This window comes from Carcharodon carcharias, chromosome 5, assembly GCF_017639515.1.
Source record: "Carcharodon carcharias isolate sCarCar2 chromosome 5, sCarCar2.pri, whole genome shotgun sequence".
NCBI lineage: Eukaryota > Metazoa > Chordata > Chondrichthyes > Lamniformes > Lamnidae > Carcharodon > Carcharodon carcharias.
In genome coordinates this window covers 127,414,124-127,438,181 of record NC_054471.1, presented here as the reverse complement: position 1 = coordinate 127,438,181, position 24,058 = coordinate 127,414,124, and the positions used below count along the sequence as shown (strand labels likewise).

At 43.1% G+C, this 24,058-nt stretch overlaps 1 protein-coding gene across 1 annotated transcript in view; it reads right to left on the bottom strand.

The window, feature by feature from the left end:
- Positions 1–24,058, bottom strand: part of LOC121277758 (histone H1-like) — a 145,240-nt gene that overhangs the window by 55,017 nt on the left and 66,165 nt on the right. Inside the window, exons 10-11 of the mRNA XM_041187397.1 lie at positions 3,879–3,899; positions 407–451 (exon numbers count right to left, since the gene is read on the bottom strand). Coding sequence (XP_041043331.1) covers positions 407–451; positions 3,879–3,899 — 66 coding nt within the window. The remainder of the gene's footprint in view (positions 1–406; positions 452–3,878; positions 3,900–24,058) is intronic.

Here is a 24,058-nt window from a genome sequence, read left to right as displayed (position 1 = left end):
CCCAACTTCTCCAATCAATCTTCATAAGTGAGGCTCCGTAACACCTGAAAATGGACACAGCATGGCCTATTTCCTAGACAAATGTGTTTACAAGGTAATTTTTTAAAAATTTGAATGTCTCTTTATTAATTATTTTAATTATTCTTCACCATAAGCTTTATTATGGCAAAATTGTAAATTGATTTCTATAAGATGGCCCTGGATGGATGAACTTTGGTTTAACTAGACTAAACTCCATTTTCGTTCCATTGACAAGAGAAGGTGCAAACTGGTTTGCAGATTTATAGACATGATTATCCATCAATTTCAAAAACCCTGGTGGTTTTGTGCTTTGATCAATGGAAGGAAGGAAAACGAGAGGTTAGAAACATACGTAAAGCTCTCACAGATTATATATTTGTGTTACCTTTCTTTGTCGATTTCTGTTTCACTTGCTTCACAGCTTCTGCCCCTAAATATTTGGTGAACAATTGAATTTGGTTTAATGTTAATCATAATTCCATCGTATATGAATATTGACTAGATATTGGTCTCATAAGAGAAACATTCAACATATTTCATGTATGCATGCAATAATTAATGTGACACAAAAATGAAGCAATAGCTGCTAGACCCTCCAATTTACTGCTTCTTTTGTGGCCAGTAAAATTTTCAAATGGATGTGAATCCAGCTGAGAATGTTATGAATGTAACCCAAGAAAGGTCCAGTGAATCATTTAGACCTCAATGCGACTAATACACTTGTCACCTGACCACTATCAGTTTCTGCTCCTGCCTACAAACTATGATGACTATCTACCTAGTTCAAAAGGAGCTGGGAAGAGATAACAGGGGAATTACTGTACATATTTAATAATTTGTTATAAAAGGTGTAGTGCCAAAACAGTGGTGAAGAGCTGATGTAATTCCTATGTTAAAGAACGTGGACAGAACAAGCCCAGGGTACTATAGACCAGTCAGATTAACATTGTGGTGGGAAAAATAATGGGATCCCTAAGAAAGGAGAGAATAGAAGAACTAGAAAAGAAAAAATATAATAACAAATAATCAGCATGGACTTCAAAAGGCAAAATCTTGCTTGGCTAACTTCATTGGCCAGGATATTTAGGCCGGAGAGCAGAGGGGGCAGGGCCCGCTCGCTGACGTGTAAAATAACGGTACTCCCAATATCACCCCGCGTCATTTCAATTTTCAGGTTGGCGGGGGCGCAGCTGAATCAGCTGTGCGTCCGCTGACCTGTCAAAGGCCAATTGAGGCCAATTAAATACGAATTACAGTAGTTAAAGGACCTGCCCGTCCAACCTTAAGGTTGGCAGGCAGGCCGGGAGCCCTGACAGGCTTAGGGAAAAATATGAAACCTCATCCACAGGCAGGATAAGATTTCATGAGGGTTTTTAAAAAATTTTTAAAAGTTTGATTAAAAGTGATGGACATGTCCCAACTCATGTCACATAAGGGGACATGTCAGGGAAATTTTAGTATTGTACATTTACCATTTTTAAGTTTGGCACCGATCTCCCTGAGGCAACACTTAGCCTCAGGGAGATGAGTGCACTCTTCTGCGCACATGCACGAAAGAGCGCACTTTCTGCTGAGGGAATCTCCCCGCCCACACAGGGAGCACATAGCACTTCCTGGCGGACATCACGCTGGGCGGGCCTTAATTGGCCCGCCCAACTAAAATAGTGGCGTGCCCCCGATTAGGGGTGCCAACCAGAGGCGTGCCTGCTCCTGCACTCCCCCCCACCCAATTGGGGGAAAATCTTTCCCATTGAACTTTTGGGGGAGCTAACAGAGAGGGTAGATAATGGTGATGCAACTTAACTGTATTTTCTGAAGGCCTTCTATAAGGTGTCTAATAATAGACTAATGAATAAGGCCAGAGAATGCAGCCTTATTAGGAGATAAGTAGCAGAATAGATTGCTGGCTGGCTTCAAGATAGAGTGGAAATAACGGGTAGATATTCAGAGTAGTAGAAGATGGGAAAAAAGTTCCATAAAGACCAGTGCTGGGACCACTGCTGTAAACAGCTTACATTAACGATTTGGACTTTGGAATCAAAAACACAATTCTCAAATTTACGGATGACATCAAATGGGGGAGCAATGCAACAAATTACAAGAGGATATTAATAAACTTGCAGAATGTGCAAATAATTGACAAATGAAGTTCAACATGGATAAATGTGAGATGGTGCATTTTGGTAGAAAGAATAGGGAGGTAATTCATTACTTGGAAGGTCAAAGTCCAGATGGGGTAGAGGAATAAGAGCACAAATACATCATTCACTTAACATTTTTAGGTTAGAGAGGCTATAATAAAAAAAACAAGCACTATACTTTATTTCGAGAGGTATGAAATTGAAAAGTAGGAAAGTTATGCTAAACTTTTATCAAACTTTGGTTGTTCATGTTTTGACTGCCAGTTCTGTGAAGATGTTGTAGCTTACAAATTTGATTTGGTTCATTGGAATAATGCCTCAGAGCAAAATAAAGTATAAAATGGTCAGTATACCTTTGGGTAACCCTTTTCAGGCAATTCCTTGCGATTGAGAGTAACTTGCTTCCGTTCTGATTCAAGGGCTCCTAAGGTGGTTGATAAGCCCAATGCGTGATCTGCAGACTCTGCCACATGCATGGCAGGTGCAGTTTAAAGGGTCAGTTAGGTCAGTTGTTTGGAGGCTTGTGTGCTCTGTCCGACACCCCAACTTCATCTCTGCATTTTCCTGACCAAGTGTCTCAATATATTCAGTGCCTTCCCAAATAAACTTTCACCCTTTTGGATGGTCATACTCCTGTGAGTCGGTGGGATGTTTGATCTCTTCAAGGATGCTTTGAAGACATCCCTAGTGTTTCCATTGTCCTCCTTTGGGTAACTCCAAAGCAGAGGTCAAACCTGGAGCTAGCAGTTTCCTAGATCCATATCATGAGGAAGTGGTGTTGTGTATGAGGAGGATGAGAAAGAATAAGTAGATATACTGACCTTTTCAACTTTTATTTTACTGAGGCACAGTTCACAGGAACCAAATCAAATTTGTGTGCTGCAGCATCTTCACAGAACTAGCATGCAAAACATGGACAACCATATACACAGTGTGAAGTGCACACTTTGTGAAGTGTATAAAAAACTTCCACTGTTATATACAAATGTTGAAAAATATGAACTGTTGCGAGAGAAATGTTGCTCTAAGAATACATTCTCAGCATGCCAGCCCAGTGGATTAGCCATGCACCAATATTTTCTGGCTGTGTTGAGACCCAGAATGGAACTCGCCAAAAAACTTGCCAATTCAATCAGTACCTCATTGATATTAATATCATGCAATGATGCCAGTGATAGCCACACTGAAACTTCCAATTAGTGATATATAATACACTGAAAAATAGGCATGTGAACCAACCAGCCTGATTTTATCTCATTGAGGCTCTAAAAAGTAGCATTTGTACATATATATATATGTAGGTATATAATATATATATAATGTTTTGGCTGTGGTATTGAGTGCAATCAAATGGATAAATGGTGAGAAAGAAGACACAGCTGTTAGCATTTTACAAAAAGTAACAACCTGAGTAAAGCGCAACATTACACTAAAGTATAACAATTGCTTACTTAGGGTATAAAACTATTTAATTCTGTGCCTTTTTATATGTTATATATATATATATATATCAAAAGAAGAGTAGCAAATTGGATTCAGATTAAACCTCTAAGCAAAGTTATTAGAAAATTCAAAGAGCCATAAATGAAAATTTCATGCCGACTTTTGCTTCTTTATGCCAGCAGCTCAAACCATTTAACTGTACGGCTTATGCAAAGAATGAAAGCTCTAATCTCAAAAAAGGACAAGAATAAAATCTCCATGAAAATCACTCACTTGTTACTTTGGGCTTTACTGCTGTTTAAAAAAAATAAAAATCTGAGATAACGAGGTAGGTTTTTATTGAAAGAGACATTCCTCTATTCCTAGCGGACCAATTATTTTTCAACAATGATCAGCAGTAACATTAATCAATTCGCCCCTCCTTTGGTTGTTAAAGGTTTGCTTCTGGCAGACTGCTGGAGAGGAATTCCATGATATCATGCAATCACTGTCTATTTGTAAACATGTCTGTTAAGAATACACTTTCTTTGTTACACCTGATGGTAAAAAATTGTACTTCACAGTCAGAATACTTCTGCTCCTAATCATTGACAGAAGATAAATCTAGTCCAGCGTCTTGCATCATATATTCCATAGCCGGGGTTTTCCGTGCCCACTGGCATCAGGCATGTTCGGTGGTGTGAGCGGACAACATGGCAAGAATGTCAAACATTGATTTCATAACATCATAAAACCAGTTTGTGATCATCTACTCCACCTGCCAATGGCAGGCCACCTCTCTCACCATCGGACATTGGGAACCTCATTGCAGTAAATCAGCATATCATTATAAAGCCAGTTAGTCGGATCATCCCCCACACTGGATTGTCCACTCACGTCGGCGTAATTGCAAGCCAGTGTGTTCCACAACAGCATATAAAAGGTGTGCACTCGGCGAGCTGCACTTTGAGAACTCAGAGGTGAGTACACAGTAACATTGTGGAGCGCTCGCCCTCAAGTCATCTATTGGACTTCAAGGCTGAGGCATGTTGTGGGAGGCATGAAGCAGTGGGGGGGGCGCAAGGGCTGCCTGCAGTTGAGGAGACTTGGGGGGGGGGTGGGTCAAGAGCTGCCCCGGAGTTGAGGCGACTTGGGGGTGGCAAAGGTTGCCCTGAGGTTGAACAAGCACATGCGGGGTTGGGGGGGTTGGGGGGTGTTGGGGGGGGGGGGTGGGGGCTGTGGGCGAGGGAAGCAGCCACACATTAGGGACACCTTGTATAAAGTGACCATTCCTCTGCAGCTGAGACAGTTCAGGCGCAGCCACATTGATATGATTGGAGTCAGGCCTCTAGCTTAACTGCCCAAGTATCACAGAGGCATTAAAATGCCACCAAGTCCTCCAGAGCTTTTCACCCCTCAGTCTGCAAGTAATGAGCATTTTAGTGGACTTAAGAATAGTTGGATGACTGGGCACGTTGTACAATCTCCTTCCTAAAGTGGCCATGGAGCAGTCACTGGTGGAGGCGCTCACAGTCCCTTGCAATGTCATCATCCCAGATTGGACCAGCTTCCTCATGGTTCAAGGTGACAGTGCCGCTTTGCAGCGTGGGTTAGGAGAATGCCTGCACCTGAGCAGAGAGCACAGCATGCAGTCCACAGGCAAAGCTCCACCACAGGTCAGGTGGAGTGGGGCGGAGATGGGTGGGGTTTCGGGCAGCCATGCAGCGCTCTAATCTCTGGCCATCCAAGTAGTGGCCAGCACTCTCTGGGATGGGTTATTGGGCCTTCAGGCTCAACCAACACAGGTTCTTAGTACACCCATGCTAACTCACATGTCTCTCTCATCCTGCAGAAGGAGTACATCAGGATCATGGAGCCTGGTGACCTAACTGTATGCCTCATGGCTTACAGAGAGCAAAGACGACGGAGAAGGGGGAAACTGAGGCGTCTGGCTGCACAGAAGGGGCAATAGCACCCTCTGAAAGAAGGGGCAGCTGGGGCTCCCTCACACGCTGCTGAAGAGCTGCAGCGATCCATCGCTGGTTTGCGCCTATGTAGATGGGGAGGTGGTGGCATAGTGGTATTGTCACTGGACCAGTGATCCGGGATGATTCTCTGGGGACCTTGGGTTCAAATCCCACCGTGGCAGATGGTGAAAATTGAATTCATTAAAAAAAATCTGGAATTAAAAGTCTGATGATGACCATGAAACTGTTGTCAACTGTCATAAAAGTCCATCTGGTGCACTAATGTCCTTTAGGAAAGTAGATATGCTGGCCTGCATGTGACTTCAGGCCCACAGCAATTTGGTTGACTCTTAAATGCCCTCTGAAATGGCCTAGCAACCACTTAGTGCTCAAGGACAATTAGGAATGGGCAATAATTGCTGGCCTAGGCAGTGATGCCCACATCCTATGAATGAATAAAAAAAAAAGGCCGAAGGTCTATAGATGCCACCTTTCATTCCTGCAGGTGACTGAGAACCATTGAGAATGCATCGGTGATCATTTTTAAAAATTCTATAGGTTCTGGAATGGTTCCTGTAGGTTGGAAGGTAGTAAATATCACCTCACAATTTAAGAAGAGAAGGAGATAGAAAACAGGGAACTACAGACCTGTTGGCCTTACATCAGTGGTAGGGAAAATTCTGGAATCTATTACAAAGGATGTGATAAATGGATACTTGGATGATTATGATTTGATTGGGCATAATGAGCATGGATTTGTGAATGGGAAATCATGTTTGACAAACTTGTTGGATTTTTTTGAGGATGTTACAAACAAAATTGATAAAGGAGAGTTGGTGGACATAGTATACTTGGATTTTCAGAAGGCTTTTGATAAAGTTCCCCACAAGATGTTGTTTAGCAAAATTAGCATAAGGGGAAGTGGTGGCATAGTGGTATTTTTACTGGACTGATAATTCAGAGAACCAGGGTAATGCTCTGGGGACCTGGACTCAAATCCCACCATGGTAGATGGTGGAATTTGAATCAAATAAAAAGTTAAAACCATGATGATGGCCGTGAAACCATTACTTCACTAATGTCCTTTAGGGAAAGAAATCTGCTGTTCCTACCTGGCCTAACATACATGTGACTCCAGACCCAGAGCAATATGGTTGACTTTCAAATGCCCTCTGAACAAGGGCAATTAGGGATGGGCAATAATGCTGGTCTAGCGGGTGACACCCACATCCCATGAACAAATAAAAAAAAAAAAAGCACACAGGATAGGAGATAATAAACTGGCATGGATTAAGGATTGTCTAACAGGCAGAAAACAGAGAGTAGGAAGAAACGGGTCATTCTCGCATTGGCAGGCTGTGACTAGTGCGGCTAGTGGGGTACCACAAGGATCAGTACTTTGGCCCCAACAATATATATCAATGATTTGGATGTGGGGGCGAAATGTAATATTTCCAAGTTCGCAGATGATACAAAGCTAGGCAGGCATGGGTATTGTGAGGAAGATGTAAAGTGGCTACTGGAGGATTTCGACAGACTTAGTGAGTGGGCAAAAACATGGCAGTGGAACGTAACGTGGAAAAATGTGAGGTTATCCACTTTGGTAAAAGGAACAGATGTGCAGAGTATTTCCTAAATAAAAAGAGATTAGGTAAAAAAAGGGACCTGGGTGTCTTCATCAATAAGTCACTGAAGGCTAACATGCAGGTGCAGCAAGCAATTAGGAAGGCTAATGGAATGTTAGCCTTTATCACAAGAGGATTTGAGTACAGGAATAGTGAAGTCTTGCTTCAATTGTATAGAAGCTTGGTTAGACTGCACCAGGAGTACTGTGTGCAGTTTTGGTCCCCGTTACCTCAGAAAGGATATTATTGCCATAGAGGGAGTGCAAATAAGGTTCACCAGACTTGCTCCGGGGATGGCAGGGCTTTCTTATGAAGAGAAGTTGGGGAAACTGGGCCTGTATTCTCCAGAGTTTTGAAGAATGAGAGGTGATCTCATTGTAACCTACAAAATACTTAAAGGAAAGAAAAGGGTAGATGCAGATAAGATGTTTCCCCTAGTTGGAAAGTCTAAAACCAGGGGACACAATTTCAAAATAAGGGAGAAGCCACTTAGGACTGAGATGGGTAGAAATTTCTTTACTCAGAGGGTTGTGAATCTTCAGAATTGTCAACCCCAGAAGGTTGTGGAAGCTCAGTCATTGAGTATGTTTAAGCTGGAGATTGATAGATTTCTGATTAACAATAACATAAAGGGTTATGGGGATAGTGTGAGTAAAAGGCATTGAAGAGTTCGATCAGCCATGATCGTATTTAATGGTGGAGTAGGCCCGACAGACTGAATGGCCTTCTCCTATTCCTATGTTCCTAGTTTCCTAACCAGTGTCGCCAAAGGCTGCACATGCCTAGGGAACTAGTGGGTCACATTGGCCAGCTACTGAGAGATTTGGCGCCACAGGGACATGGATGGCATCCACTACCAGTGGCCATGAAAGTGACTGTGGTGCTCAATTCCTATGCCAGTGGCTCCTTTCAGGGCTCCACAGGTGACCTCTGTGGGATATCACAAGCCTCCACCCACAAATGCATCCATGAGGTCATTGATGCCATCTTTGCAAGGACACCCAACTTTGTGCATTTTGCCCGGGACCTCGACAACCAGGATGCAAGAGCGATTCGATTTGCCCAGATCTTGGGTTTCCCACAGGTACAGACTGCAATCCACTGCACTCAAGTGGTGCTCAGATCTCCATCATAACACGCAGTAAACTATATCAACTGCAAGGGATTCTATTCACTGAATGTGCAGCTGGTGTGCATCCACCACAAATGCATCCTGCAGGTTTGCGCATAGTTTCCAGGGAGTGTGCACAACTCCTACATTCTCAGTCGGTCACAGATCCCTGAGGTCTTCCAGGGTCCACAGAGGCTGCAGGGATGGCTCCTTGGGAACAAGGGCTACCCACGTAGGACTTGTCTGATGATACCCCGGCAGCGGCCTCTGACTGCAGCAGAGCGAAGGTATAATGCAGTTTATGCTGTAACTTGCAACTTGGTGGAGCAAACCATCATGATGCTGAAAATGAGGTTGCACTGCCTGGACCAGTCTGGTGGAGCCCTGCAATATAGTCCACGGAGGGTGTCACACATCGTTGTTGCCTGCTGCGCCCGTCACAACCTGATGCTGCAACGGGGAGAGGAGCTGGCTGAGAAGGAGATGGAGGAGCTGGAAGTCTCCATCAATGAGGAGGATACCAATGGGGATAAGGGTGAGGAGATCCTCGAAGGCGACGACGACAGTGATGAGTCCCTCGCACTGGTCAGACAAGGCAGACATGCTCAGGAGGCCCTCACAGCTGTTAGACTTGTGGAGGATGATGACAACATGCAGTGAGGAGTCACCATAGATCCTCACATTGCATCTATAAACATACGACTCCAGCCTGACTTACGGAAATGCACATACCCTCTGCGATAGTGCTCCTGTCATGGAGATGCAGTGGAAGCCCTAATGTGTACGGAATATATCTTTTATTTCTGTTGGGCTGTTGTAAAGAATATAGCTTTTTATTTCTGTTGGACTATGGGATTAAAATTACAATGGCTTCGGGTTGAAAGTCATGTCCACTGGAACAGGATGAGATATACATACAATGTTGCAGTCCTGGAACAGAGTATGCTATGAAAGACAAAATGGTGCTGCAAAGGGGTCCTGGACCAAGGGAGCTGCCTGGCAACAACATTTTAATTGGCTCCTGAGAAGATGACCAGATTTTGTGTGAGAGGCAGTGCAGCAGGATAGCTCTTAGCCTGAAAGGAGCAAAACCTAAAACCTCTTTCTCCTGTGTGTGGAACATTCCAGTAATTCCACAACAATACCTAGCTGGCTTTTTCTTCTCATATCTCTATAACCTGGTCTCTCTCTGAAAACCCCTGTTAAGAGGCAAAAGGGGAAATCACTGTTAGAGACATTGAAAGGCAAGTGCTTAACCAGTGAAAGTGCTGGAAGACCACTTCGAGTCATCAACAAGAACTAAAAGGAATTTGGAAGACATCGATCAAAATCAATCCATCGAATTCTGAAAAGTGGAACTGGTGCTATTGAACTGTTTATCCCACCCTTAAAATCCATGTCTTGTGTGTGTGTGTCTAACGATTTAAGAAGGGGTAGAGTTTAGGTTATAGAGTTAGAAATTAGCAGTTCACATTTCTTTCAAATGATAGTTTGTTCAATAAATAGTTATTTACTTATTAAGTTTACAAACCTGGTGCTCGTATTCTATTAACCTAAATTAAACAGTTAGGTAGAATTGGGGTAATCTGATGATTTGGTCAAACTTTTTCAGTTTTTGCAAGGTTTTTGTTGCGGCTCAGGGAGCAGTGGGGCTTGATATTGCAGTGCATTATCCCCAGTGAGTCATGACAAAATTTTGATGCTCGTCTGGGATATTTTGGAACAACAGACAACAACAATTTGGTTGTAGATTTAGTAAGTAAAAAGCTAAAAGGAAACACCAGGTTTGTACTGTCAAAAATAAGATGGCACTGGAAATTGCTAAAGCTTTCCTGCAAGTGAAAGCTATGTCCCTGACGATTTTACAAGAGATCCCAAAAGTCAGGCTAATCGAATTGGCAAGTAAATTAAGAGTAGGATTGCCTGCCAAAACTAGGAAGGCAGAGATAATTGAAGAGATTGCACAGCATTTGAAATTGGAAAGAATACCCAAGAGACTGAGTTCTCCAAGTTCATTGTAATGGGCTCAAATTCAATTGCAACTAAAAAAGAATTGGAACTAGAAGCAGAGAAAGAAAAAGAAGAGGAATGAGAGAGAGCATTCCAAAGGGAACAGGCAGAAAGAGCATTCCAAAGGGAACAGGCAGAATAGGAAAGAGAAAGGACATTTCAAAGGGAGTTAGAAATGGCAAAGTTAGAAAAAGAGGAGAGAGAAAAAGAGAGAGAATTCCAGCTTAAATGCTGACAGTTAAAGAAGAAAGACCAATATATAAGGCAGGACTTAGTTCCAGATCAGAAACCGGTGGGAAGATATTTCAATTTGTCCAAACTCTTGCAAAATTTGAGGAAAGGGACGTTGAAGCATTCTTTATTTCATTTGAGAAGAAAGCTTAACAGATGAACTGGCCAAAGGAAAACTGGACATTGCCAATGGAGAGCAAATTGACAGGTAGAGACAGGTAGAGGAAAATTATGCTTCACTGTTAGAGAAGGTTTCTAGAGATTATGATGTGGTGAAAAAGACCTTTTTGAGTGCATATGAATTGATCCCTGAGGCATACAGACAAGAGTTTCGAAATATAAGGAAACAGCCTGGGCAAACTTACATTGAATTTGAAAGGATTAAGCAAATTAGTTTTGACAGGTGGATACGAGCATTAGGAGTTGGAACTACATATGCAGTTCTCAGAGAGACCATTCTCTTGGAAGAATTTAAAAACTCCCTACCTTCTGTAATAAGAACCCATGTTGAAGACCAAAGGTTGCAACTGCAAGGCAGGCAGCAATTACGACTGACGATTATGAGCTGATCCATAAAACTAAACCTTTTTTCCATCACCCCCATAAAAATGAAAAAGGATAAAAAGTGGGAGAGTGAAAGGAAGGAAAATAGCCAGGGTAAAGAATGGATAGCTGGGAATACCTTGAGACCTCCTCCCCAGATCAGGAAGGAAGGTACTGAGGGTGGAAGTGAAACTCAAAGGCCTAAGTGTTTCCATTGTAATAAAGTGGGACACAGTTGTTCAGAATGCTGGAAGTTGCGAGGGAAGCCAATGGGACTTGTTGGAGTTTGTAAGAGTGAGTCTGAAAAGGGAATTCAAAAAGAAAATGCTACAAATCAAATTGTAGCTTTAATTACAAATAAGGGTCTGGAGCTAAACACTGCTGTGAATGCAGGTAAAGTGAATAAGATAGATGAGAGATATAAAGGGTTTTTGTCTAAAGGAAATATATCTCCTTTTTCATCAACTGATGCAGCTAAATCCATAGCTATATTAAGGGACACAGGAGCTGCTCAAACTCCTTTGCTGGAGAAGGACCTAGTTTTCCCTCCAGAGAGTTCAATGAAAGCTAAAGTATTGGTAAATGGGATAAGTGGAGAGTATATCCCGGTTCCATTGTATAAAGTGCAATTGGAGTTTGATTTGTTGCCTGGATCTGTGGTTGTAGGAGTGGTTAAGAAATTACCCAAGGATAGAGTTGATTTACTCCTGGGGAGTGATTTGTCAGGAGTGAAGGTTACAGCTCCGCCCATAATTATGGAAAGTTCAAGTGAGGCCAAAGAGATGGAGCAGTTGTAAGAATAAGTTCCTGGTATTTTTCCATTGTGTGTGAAGACCAGAGCAATGGCTAAAGAAAGTTCATCACTAAAGATCAAAGTAATATCACAAGCAGATGTTAGAGTGCCGAAACTTTCTTTAAGGATGAGGATAATTCAAAAGAAGTGTTTATTAATTGAGGCTCAGAAAGTAGATCCAGAGTTAAACAAGTTAATGTAGGCAGCTCACAATGAAGCTGAAGCGGAAGAACTTCTGGAGTGCTATTACATTAAAAACAGAGTTCTGATGAGGAAGTGGAGACACCCTCACAGACCTGCAGGTGAAGAATTGATGGTTGTTCATTAGATAGTGGTACCACCCAAATATCGCAAGGGGATATTGCAAGCAGCACATGAAATCCCTATGGCAGGATATGTAGGAATACGAAAAACCCAAGCATCAATAAATAGGCATTTTACCTGGCCAAAACTTCATAAGGACGTAGTGCAATTTAAAAAAAAAACATGTCATACATGTCAGGTAGTAGATAAACCTCAACATGCAATCAAACCAGCACCTTTAATATCAACAATAATGAAGGACCATTCAGTTAGGTATTAGTAGACTACGTAGGACCATTACCCAAAATGAAAGCAGAACATCAGTATATCCTTACAACCATTGATATGACAACCCGATTTCCAGAAGCTATTCCTTTAAGGATAATTACAGCTAAGGTTGTGGTGGAAAAGTTAACTCAGTTTTTCACTTATAACAGCCTATCAATTGAAATACAGTCCGGCCAAGGTTCTAAATTCATGTCTAAAATTTTCCAGGACATAATCAGCAATTTGGGTATCAAACAAGTAAAGTCTACCACCTATCACCCACAGACACAGGGAGCTTCAAAGAGATACCATCAGACTCTCATAGCCATGATTAAGACCAATTGCAATGAATACCCAAAGGATTGGGGCAAAGGATTAGATTTCTTACCATTTGCTATCAGAGATTTTCCAAATGAATCTATTGGATTTAGTCCATTCGAATTGATCTATGGTCATGAAATAAGAGGTCCATTAAAAGCGATTAAGGAAAAGTTCCTAAAGCAGAAAGGCAAATCCTCCATGTTGGATTATGTGCCCATGTTTCCAGAAAGACTCACAGGAGCATGTCAAGTAGCATGAGAGCACTTAAAATTTCCCAAACCAAAATGAAAGAATGAGCATACAAGCATGCTACAACTAGAATGTTCCAAGCAGGAGTTGAGTTATGGTATTATTACCTTTGCAGGATGAACCCCTGAAAGTGAAATTCAATGGCCCCAACAAGGTATTTAGGAGAGTCCATATAGTAACTTATCTGATAGATAGTCCTGAGCGTAGGAAGAAGAAACGGTTATGTCATATAAACATGCTGAAGCAATATCATCGCAGAGATGATAAGACAGAGCAAGTGTGCCAGGTAGTAGGAGAGACAGTAAGGGCAAGGTGGAAGAAGTAGCCCAGAGCAAACCTCCTACAATTCAACTAGCCAATATGACAATACTGGGACAGTTAGACACTGTGTTCGCATATTTAGAAGAAGGACCAAAGGAAGATCTGATAAGGTTACTTATGAAGTATAAGGGAATTTGTAGGGATACACCCGGTTGTACTTTGTTAGCTTAATGTTATGTGGACATAGGAGATTCAGTGCCGATAAAACAACATTATTGGTTGAGCCCAGAAAAACAAGCTCAGTTAGAAACAGAGATCCAATATGAGCTGGATAATCAATTGATTGAGCCTATCCAAAGTGGCTGGAGCTCACCGGTGGTATTGGTTCCTAAGTTGGATGGATCCACTAGATTTTATATAGACTACAGGAAAGTGAATGTGGTAGCGAGGACAGATTCGTACCCGATTCCTCGGTTAGAAGATTGCATTGATAAGGTTGGTAGTGCCTCATTTCTTTCCAAAATTGGTGTATTGAAGGGATACTGGCAAGTGCTATTAACATCAAGGGCTAAATAAATACCTGCCTTTGTCACACCAGATGGGTTGTATCAATGTCTAGTCATGCTGTTTGGGTTTAAAAATGCCCCAGCCACATTTCAGAGACATATAAATCAAGTCGTAGCTGAAGTACATAATTGTGTGGTTTATTTAAACTGTGTCGTAATATATAGTATCACATGGGAAGAACATGTAAAGCAGTTAGAGAACCTGTTTAAGCAATTGCAGTTGGCTGGCTTAGTCATAAACCTGGCCAAAAGTGAATTTGCAAAAGCAAGGGTAACTTACCTAGGTCATATCATAGGACAAAGGCAAGTGTTGCCAAGAACAGCAAAAGTGAACGCTTTAATAAAATTTCCCATTCCTAAAACTAAACGAGAATTCCTGAGGTTTTTCGGAATGTGTGGGTTTTATAGGAAGTTTGTGCCTAATTTCAGCACAATAGCTGTATCTCTCACCAATTTGTTAAGAAAACAGGCAAAAGTGGTATGGTCAGCAGAATGCCAAGCAGCCTTTTAAAAGCTCAAGGCAATCTTAATAAATGAACCAGTGTTGGCCGCTACTGACTTTAGCAAACCTTTTAAAATGACAATTGATGTTAACGACTTGGAAGTAGATACAGTCCTATTACAAGATGATTAATTGGGGATAGAGGAGGTGTTGGGGTGCTTTTCCAAGAAACTAAATCGATACCAGAGGAAATACTCTACAGTAGAAAAATAAACTCTAGCATTGTTGTTGTCTCTTCAACATTTTGAAGTTTATGTCCGACACGATAACAAAGAAATACTAACCTACGCTGACCATAATCCACTGGCATTCATTGTAAAGCTTAAAACTCAAAATGTGAGACTGTTTAGTTCGAATCTATTGTTTCAACCGTTCAATGTAAAGATTGTTCATATTGCCGGCAAAGATAATGTGATCACGGATGCATTGTCCCGGGTGTAAAATACTAAAATAAGTTAAAGGGGTGAGGAGTGCTGAAGATTGTATAAAATTGTATAAGGGGAAGGAAGGATGAATGGAAGGAAGTCTCATGTTTTGTTGACCATGTATCACATACCTTGTGATGAAACGCATTTTTGAAATGGCATTGCATCTCTTTTAAGGGTGGAATCATGTAAGGAATATATGAATATATCTTTTTATTTCTGTTGGACTATTGTAAAGAACATATCTTTTTATTTCTGTTGGACTGTGGGATTAAAATTACAATGGCAGCAAGTTGAAAGTCATGTCCACTGGAACAGGACGAGAGATATACACAATATTGCAGTCCTGGAACAGACTGTGCCATGAAAGACAGAAGAGTGCCAGAAAGGAGTCCTGGACCAAGGGAGCTGCCTGGCAACAACATTTTAATAGGCTCCTGACCAGGTGACCAGGTTTTGTGTGAGAAGCAGTGCAGCAGAATAGCTCCCAGCCTGAAAGGAACAAGGCCTAAAACCTCTTTCTCCTGTGTGTGGAACATTCCAGTAATTCCAAAACAATAGCTAGCTGGCTTTTTCTTCTCATATCTCTATAACCTGCTCTCTCTCTGAAAACCCCTGTCAAGAGGCAAAAGAGGAAAATCACTGTTAGAGACATTGAAAGGCAAGTGCTTAACCAGTGAACTGAATACTGAAAGTGTTGGATGACCACCTCGTGTCACCAACAAGAACTGAAAGGAATTTGGAAGGTATCGATCAAAATCAACCCATCAAGCCCTGTACTGTGGAATTTGTGCTATTGAACTGTTTATCCCACCTTTAAAATCCATGTTTTTGTGTGTCTTATGTGTCTGTATGTCTAGGGATTTAAGAAGAGGTAGAGTTTATGTTACAGTTAGAAATTGGCAGTTCATATTTCTTTCCTTTACTACTGGTTAATGACAGTTTGTTCAATAAACAGTTATTTACTTATTGGCCTGAATTTTTCAGTTGGCATGCAGGAGCGGGCCCCATATGCCAATGTGTAAAATGACGCGCAATGGCGTTGGATGTGCATCCCAATATCATCGTGTTGTCTCGCGATGTTTTGGTCGGCAGGCACGCACCGGAGTCGGCTGCGTGCCCGCCGATATTTAAACTGCCTATTAAAGCCATTAAGGAAGTGATTAATGTAATTGTTAATGCTGCCCATCCAACCTTAAGGTTGGCGGGCAGACAAAAAGGCCAAACAGCCTTCACGTTTTTTAGGAAACCTCATCCACGAGCAGGATGAGGTTTCCTAAAGCTTTTATTAATTTTTTTTTAAATTCTGAAATATAAAACATGTCCCATCTCATACATGAGGGGGCATGTATAAATAAATTTTTAATCCATTCATTTAATAATTTCAATAGCAATTCAATCTCTGCGGAAACTCCGTGCCTCAGGGAGATTGAAACTACACGCGAAAGAGTGGTGGCCCCGACACTCCCTCCTCCCCCAACTCGCATAGGTAGCACTGAGTGCTATGGCTCGCGTCTTACACTGGGCGGGCCTTAACTGGCCTGCCTGCGTAAAATGGCAGCACAGAGCCAATCACAGGTGGCGGTCAGCTCCGCGACTGCCCCCGCCCACTCCCACCGAACCCGCCCGCTGACTGAAAAATTCAGGCCATTAAGCTTACAAACCTGGTGCTCATATTCTGTTAACCTAAATTAAACAGTTAGGTAGAATTGGGGCAATCTGGTGGTTTGATCAAACTTTTTCACATTTGTAATGGCTCGAGGAACAGTGGGGGTTTGATGTTGCAACACACTTACCCTGGTGAGTCATCACAATTGCCGGAAGATGATGATGGTGTGCAGTGAGGACACCACATAGATCTTCACATAGCCTCCAAGAATGTCTGACTTCTGTCTGGGCGAGTGCAGTTCGCTTGTGCTCTGTGATCAGGGTCATATCATGGAGACGTAGTCATGAAACTTTAAGAGCATCTGATCCTTTGTCTGCCTTCAACACCTGACCTGTTTAGGTGCACAGTGTCACTGGTCACAGATGCCGAAGAGATGGGGGCCAACTCCACCTTAAAGGTGCTGAGAGCACACAGGGAGAATGATGGAACTCTGTGACACCTGCCCACAACATTCTGGCAGCAATGAGCATCACTGCTGAGGTACAGGCATTAGTAATGTATCCAGGGAGTGTGAGGCAAGACCATCACTTTGATCTGAAGGCTACACAAAGCACAGGGTAGAGGCCCTACACTGAGACACCTGCCTTTATCTCGTGCAGAAAGGTTTCACGTCTGAGTGACAAGAACACTGCTCATCAGAACAAGAAGCCATAGGCAGCAAGGCATTCTTGGGAGGTTATTTACAATAGTGAACAGTTTATACAAGTGATTAACACCCCTGCCCAGGCTGTGCTTTCTGACTGGGCTCAGGTGCACCTTGGCCCTGCCTGTGTGGGAGCTGTTGCTGTGTGCTGGCTGTGGCCTTCCGTGCCCAGTGGGCACTGCAGGGACTGGGCTGCTTCATAGACACTTTTGATCTCATTTTGATTTAATGTTGTTAAGTTTCCTTTAAATATTGTCTTTGTTGTTGCAGTTTCCCTTTAAGGGGCTGTTTTTCACTTTGTCCCTGATTTTGTTAATTTAGTTTAACTGTTTGACTCAAATGAGTTATCCCTTCTTAACTTTCCTACCCTGCTGCTATGTCTTGGTGCTCCCCAGGCATCCATAGCAGAGGTGGAGGCAGCCTGCTGACTGCCAAGCCCTGTATGTGATGATGTTGGCGGGCGCCCTCTGGAGGACTGAGACCTGTAGGGCCCCAGCCTCCTTTTGGAGCCCTGCTGTGTGGCCATGTGGCTGTCCTGTGGAGCTGGAGCTGTTGAGATCACAGGAAGCAGGGATTCAGATGGGCTGGACACTCCCGGAGTCACCTGGGTGGATGGCCCCGGGAGGTACACCTGCTGATCCTCTTCCCTATGGATGCCCAAGGGCTGCAGCTGACTCCTTGAGGAGAAGGGATAGCTGGACTGAGATTGAACTGCCCTGCACCCCTTTTGTGTACACACTGCTGGAGGTCAACATGGCATCAATGATGACGTTCAGCCCACGCAGCAGTGCAGGATTGACGTCCTGGACCAAGGTCTCCATGGCAGCCGCCATTATATTAGTGTTGACTTTGGTGTGTTGGCATGCCAGTGCTATTACCTCAGCCTGAAGGCAAATGGACACCTCCCAAGCTTGCCTTTGCATTCCAGCAACTGAGACATTACCGAGTCCAGAGGTTCATCATCTGACCTAGATTCTAAATATCTCGCCTCCAGCAGTCCTCCAAGTGCTGTACACCGGGAAGTCCCTGCTGCCGCCTGCTGTGGATCAGACAGTGCAATGTGCTCACCAGATTATGATCCTGAGGCGACTCTAAAGCTAGGTCCCACTGAGGTGTGTGTCTTTGCGCTAGTGAAGGGTGTGGGTGAGCGCTGTGACGGGATTTCAAGGAAGGTGCCTTCAGAGTCCTCTTCAGAGATTTCTTCAGGGCTTGTTTGGAGGCCCTGGGTCATGGACTCCATCAGCTATTTCCCAGGTGTGCCTGCGGAATCAAGGGGAGATAATTAGTGCATGGCAGTGGCCTGTGAAACAGTACACATCACTCACAGCATGGTTGTCTGATGGATGTTGCACTGCCGGATCCTCTCTTGGTAGAGCAGCGCCGGCCTTACTGTCAGCACAGGAATGGTCCAGATCCTCACCGGCCAGCTAGATGGCTGTTTTCAAAGTCCATGAGGACCTTGACTTCAGGCATTCCTCCACTGGTCTGCAAACTCTCCCTCTTGTTGTGTAGCAGCTTGTCCTGCATGAATAGAGATGGAGAGAGCGTAAGCTGGATGCCTGCCAGGCCAGATGATAAGTATACCTGGCCTATGTGGTTAGTTAGTGGCCCCATGGATGGGATGAGGACAATGAAGATGTGTGTGAGAGAATGAATGGTGATGTTCTTTTAACCAGCATGGCGTGAGGGCCCTGTGGATTTGTGATGGGCTTCTGCTTGTGTGAGTTAAGAGTGATGAGAAGGGTGATTCGTGTGGCGGAACGGAGATCATCGTTTATCGTCTTGCAGCACTGGTTGGCTGTCCTCTTTTGAAGGGTGTTGGTACTGACCATCACTGCCACTGCCTCCCAAGCCTGGTTGGTCACACTGCAGCCAATCCAGTGGCCAGAGCAGGGATAGAGGACATCATGGCGGGTCTCCACGGCATCCAAAAGGCATTCCAGTGACACGTTATTAAATTCGGCGGCTGCAATCTTTTTGCCTTCTGGGGACATCTTTCCTACAGTAGTCCTGGGCTGGAAGCACTGAGATGTGTACGCATGGTTGGACTTTAACTATGACGACCGGCATGATGATGTGGCAAGGTGATGGCGTGGCAGGCGAATGAGAGCCCACCCGCCATCAAAATGGTATGTTTCTGGGAATACATAATTAATGTGGCGGATTTGGGATGATACCGTGTGAAAAGCCACCATTGTGGCTGGCAGGTAAAACGCATTTTTAACCCGAACGCTACCACACTTAGTGCAAATCTGGGACAATTCAACCCCATGTATCCAGAGTCCCACTCATACATATTAAGATATGCACCTTAGTTTGCCAAGCTCCACAGCTCAATTTCTAAAACTTATGTTGTTGATGTCAACAGAAATGAAAATCATTGTGGCCAAAGTCCAAATGGTCCCCTTGTGTGTACAGCTGCTGCTCCTGCACATTATTCCTAGTTCCAATTCTGGTGGCGCACCAGACACGACTAACGTTTGTGACATCTACAAGTTAGTGGTAGATTTTATTTCTCCTGACAAGCTATTTGGACAGGACAATAAACTTTGGAAATAGTTAAATGCTGCACATAACTCAGGACACATGAGTCACAAAATCTTTTAGCCCATCATTGAATACTGCAGGTAAGCAGGTATACTTTATATTTTCACAATATTACAGTCTATTACAATATTACAATATATTATCACAATTATACAGTTTATTATTGATGGAGAATGCTTATCTGCTATTGGAGTTGCCAAGTGCTTTCAATACTGCCAAATAATTAAACATGTGAATAAAGATTCCTTGTGAGTTCTGGATTTTTCCTGCTGCAAATCTGTTGAGGAACTAGTGGAAACTCAGAAAAATAGCAGGACTTGGTTATGCCAAGTCTTCATTGCAATAGATCTCATGTGTAAAGATCTACCTGCTGTTGTTGAACATAATTCTGATTTTGCTCCTGCCAATGCATCAGTCACAGCAAATATATTCTGATTCTGTAAACTCATCATCAACGGTCATATTCAAAATAGAAATTCAGGAGCACCGTTTTTGAAAACTTAGCCTCAGAGCAAATAGTGAGGTCCGAAGAGCCCCAGATATTGGACCTCAGAGCTTATTCAATGGGAGATATGGGCCATGGCCAGTGAAGAGGTAAGCGATGGCCTTGTGGGGTCAGGGGCAATCAAGGCTTGGAAGTTAAAGATCTCAGGCCTGACCAAGAAGTGGCAGAACGTTTGAGGGGAGTATCGGTGCTTGTTTGGAGGCTGGTTTATAGGTTAGTGGCCTATCATTTTTCTGCAAGCAATCTGTAGGTTTGGTTTCTCTAGGTGCAATGGCACTGGCTGCTGCAGGGCCCTTATTTTTCAGATGGAAAGGGCCTGACCAGTTATGGTTAAATTTCATTTCTCGTTGTTCATAGCTTATACTACTTCCTTCCCACCACTAAGCAGACTTAGTAGGCTGCATAGCATCTGAGAAACAAACACGACACAACCCAAAGTAGACCAAAGTATTCATGAGGTAAGTTTTCCATATTTTAAACTGAACCTAATTTTGTTGATTATTATGGTTATACTTTGCCTTGATTCTTATTATTTCAAGATACTCAAATAAATTTTGAGGTGATCCTATGTGCATAAACACTAGTTTAACTGGACTAATCTCCATTTTCTTTCCATAGCCAAAAGTGGTAAACTGGAGTGCGGATTGCAAGACGTGATTACCGGTCCATCCACAGAGAGTCATTGTTAATTTTGTACTTTTAGCACTGAAGGACGGAAAGCTGTGAAGTTAAAAACACAGCTAAAGATCTCATTGGCCTGAGCTTTGTGTCACCTCTCTTTGCGGGTTTTGGTTTCATTTGCTTCACTGTTTCTGCCTCTAAACATTTGGTGAACAGTTGAATCATCTTCAAAATTAATCATACTTTAATTGTACATTGACCAGATGTTGATCCCAAAAGATGCAGTCAACATGTAATATGTACAATTAATAAAAGGTACACATGATGATTTTTCTCTTGTCACCACCTGAGAAATTGGCCCAAATCCCACCCATTTACTGCTGCTTTTAAGGACAATTTGATTTTCCTGTCAAGATAAATTGAGATGGGAACCTCATAAAGCAATGCAAAACAGTCAGGTGAAATCATTTAAACAATTCCACCATGTTCACTGTCTGACTTACTGTCAATGACAAATGGTACAAGTCAGATCACAGCATGGAGAATGTTGTGTGAGTAGAAAGGAAGGCAAGGGCTTATTGAATTTTGCAAGGCTCCCTCTTTATCAATTTCATCAGCTTCCTATGCATAATAAAGGGACACCAGAGCCCTGGGCAGCAGCAGTGTGATTGAGAGCAAGAAATTTTGTGTGGCAACAGTTCTTAAAGGGCTCTTGTTTGCTAATAAAGCAAAGAAGTTGGCATTGTACCAGAAGTTGCATTTGTTGAGAAAGACAATGATCATTGGGAGCAAAAATAGCCAAAACTGCAGGAATCGAAAAACTGGAAACAGAGGAAACTTCCTATTACTGAGGATGCCTAGAAGCCCTGCCACAGGAGGTCCAAGAAAGGGAGGTAGTCCTTTTGGGAGAAGCCTGTCACCATAATGCAGAGGTCAAATCTTTTTGGAAGAAAGTAAAGCAAATAGAGATTCCCAGATCCATGGCATGGAGTTGAAATGTTGTAGTATGGAGGACTGAACAAAGGTTTACTGGCATTTGCATATTTTATTTTACTACTGGGACACAGTTCACATGAATCAAATCAAATTAATGAGCTGCAACGTCTTCACAGGGATAGCATGCAATATGGATAAACCTTTCACTGAGCATTTTACTGTAGGGAGACTGAATTGCACTCTTTCTGTGAGGTATGAAAATAACCTTCACAGTTACTTTTAAATGTTGAATAGTGTGAATGATCACTACAGAAATCTAGCTTTAAAATTCAATTGTCAGTTGGCCAGTAGAGAGCATTCATCATGTGTTCATTTTATACAGTTAAATTGAGAACCTGATATGGAGCTGGACCAAAGAATGTGCAATTTGGAGCAGAACCTAATGTAATTACAATCTTGCAATGACACTAGCAGTAGCCACTGTGAAGTCTCCTTGTGATTGTCACTTATCTTCACTATGAAATATAATGCACTGAAAATCAGACGTGTGAGCTGACAAGCCTGATTACATCTCCCTGAGGCTAGACAAAATTAGCATGCATCTACACAAGGCACAGTACAATGGGCGGAATCTTCCGTTCTGGAGTATAAATTGGGTGGTGGGAGCAGAAATGAGAGTGATTGCCACTCGCGGGCAGGACAACTGGCCTTGCACGAACTTGCACAGTTCAGCTCATTACATGTGCTCAAGCGAGGGGCTCGGCGAACCTTGTGGCATGTGGGGGCAGGAAGTCACCATCCCTGCCCTTACCTCAGGGGGTTGAAGGTCCTGGTGCCATATTTAAAGCACACCTAGACAACTCATTCACTCACCACAAGCCAGGAGTTCTGCATTCTGAATTCATCAGAATGTCACAGAGGCGACAACATATGGCCCCAACGATGCCTACAAGGGTCTCATCCAGGAAAGGCGGGAGGTCCTGGCTCACAAATAAATTGGCCAACGGTGCAGAAAAAGAATGAACAAACTGATGCGTTGCACTAGGGTAAGTGGCACCATCTAGTCTCACACAAGTGACACTCATAAGGGCTTACGTGTGCGAGGGCACAGGGATGTCAGAGAGGAATTTGTGATGCAGGACTCAGCAACAGATGGGACATGTGCCACTTCATGCTTCCAATGTTCTCTCAGTTGCAGGTCATCCTGCTTGTTAATCAGTTACTGGGGAGTGCTCAGGATCTGGCATAGGCATGCATGTGCCTAAATCACACCTGCACCCTCAATCCTCAATGACACTCAATCTCTGGCCTGGACTTGCACTGAGCCAGGACTCAGAAGTCCTTTAAAAATGGTGGGTGGGTCCAGATTCTAGGATTCCTGAGCTTATTCCCAAGCTGTCTGATTTTTGAGAGTTCCTTTAAAGGGTGCAGGCTGGTTCCTATCAAAATCCCTCAGTCGGCATTCATGACCAGGCGGAGATAGGCATGTCCTATGCCTCCATAATTTTCATCGAAGTGGGGCAAGTTTTTAAAGAATTCTAGTTCACAAGCCATCAGAGGAGTTGTGAACCATAGCCTGCATGTGGGAACCTTTTAAAAGGTAAATTCAAAAAGTCCTCCTCATGTTCCCTTTGCCAAGTTCTGCCCTTTCACCAACCCCCCACAGCCCCACATGCCCCATGCCAAGCTCTGCCCTTCTACCCAGCCTCCATAGCCGCCCATGCCCCCATGTTAAACTATGGCACTTCCATTATAGAATCAATGAATGCTATGGTGACCCTATAGTCTTATTTCAATTTCACAATGTTTATTTACACAACATTAAGTGGTTTCAAGCGTTTATGTTTTTTTATTGATACTTAAAGTGTCTGGATGATTGTTATTTTTATTAGCTTGTGAAATAACTCTTTTTCAACGCAAGAGAAAGTTATAAATTAATTTATTTTAAAATAACTTCCTTTCACACATCCTCCTATCATTCTAGAGTTCATTGGTTCCATACAATGTGGTTGTGGGTCAAGGGCATGGAAGTGCCATAGGGGCATGAGGGGCCTTGGGGTGAGTGGAAAGACAGAGCTTGGCATAAGGAGCATGAGGGGCCATGGGGTTGGGTGGGGAACATGGGGTGGCATGAATGGGGTGTTGGAAGTGTTCAGACATTGAGGGAGCATGAGGAGTGAGGGCAGGAGGCCCTTTGTGCTTTTATTTTAACTGGGACAAAGTCCCACAGCACTGAGGTGGGCCTTTTAAATAGCCCACCTCTGCACCCGGCAGCCTCTGTGTTTGCCTCCAAACTTCTTCCTGGGCCGGCTGGCCCTATTCCAGCGCACACTCACCACTCTGGCAATGAAGATCCTGCCTTTGTGGGTGCTTTCTCCC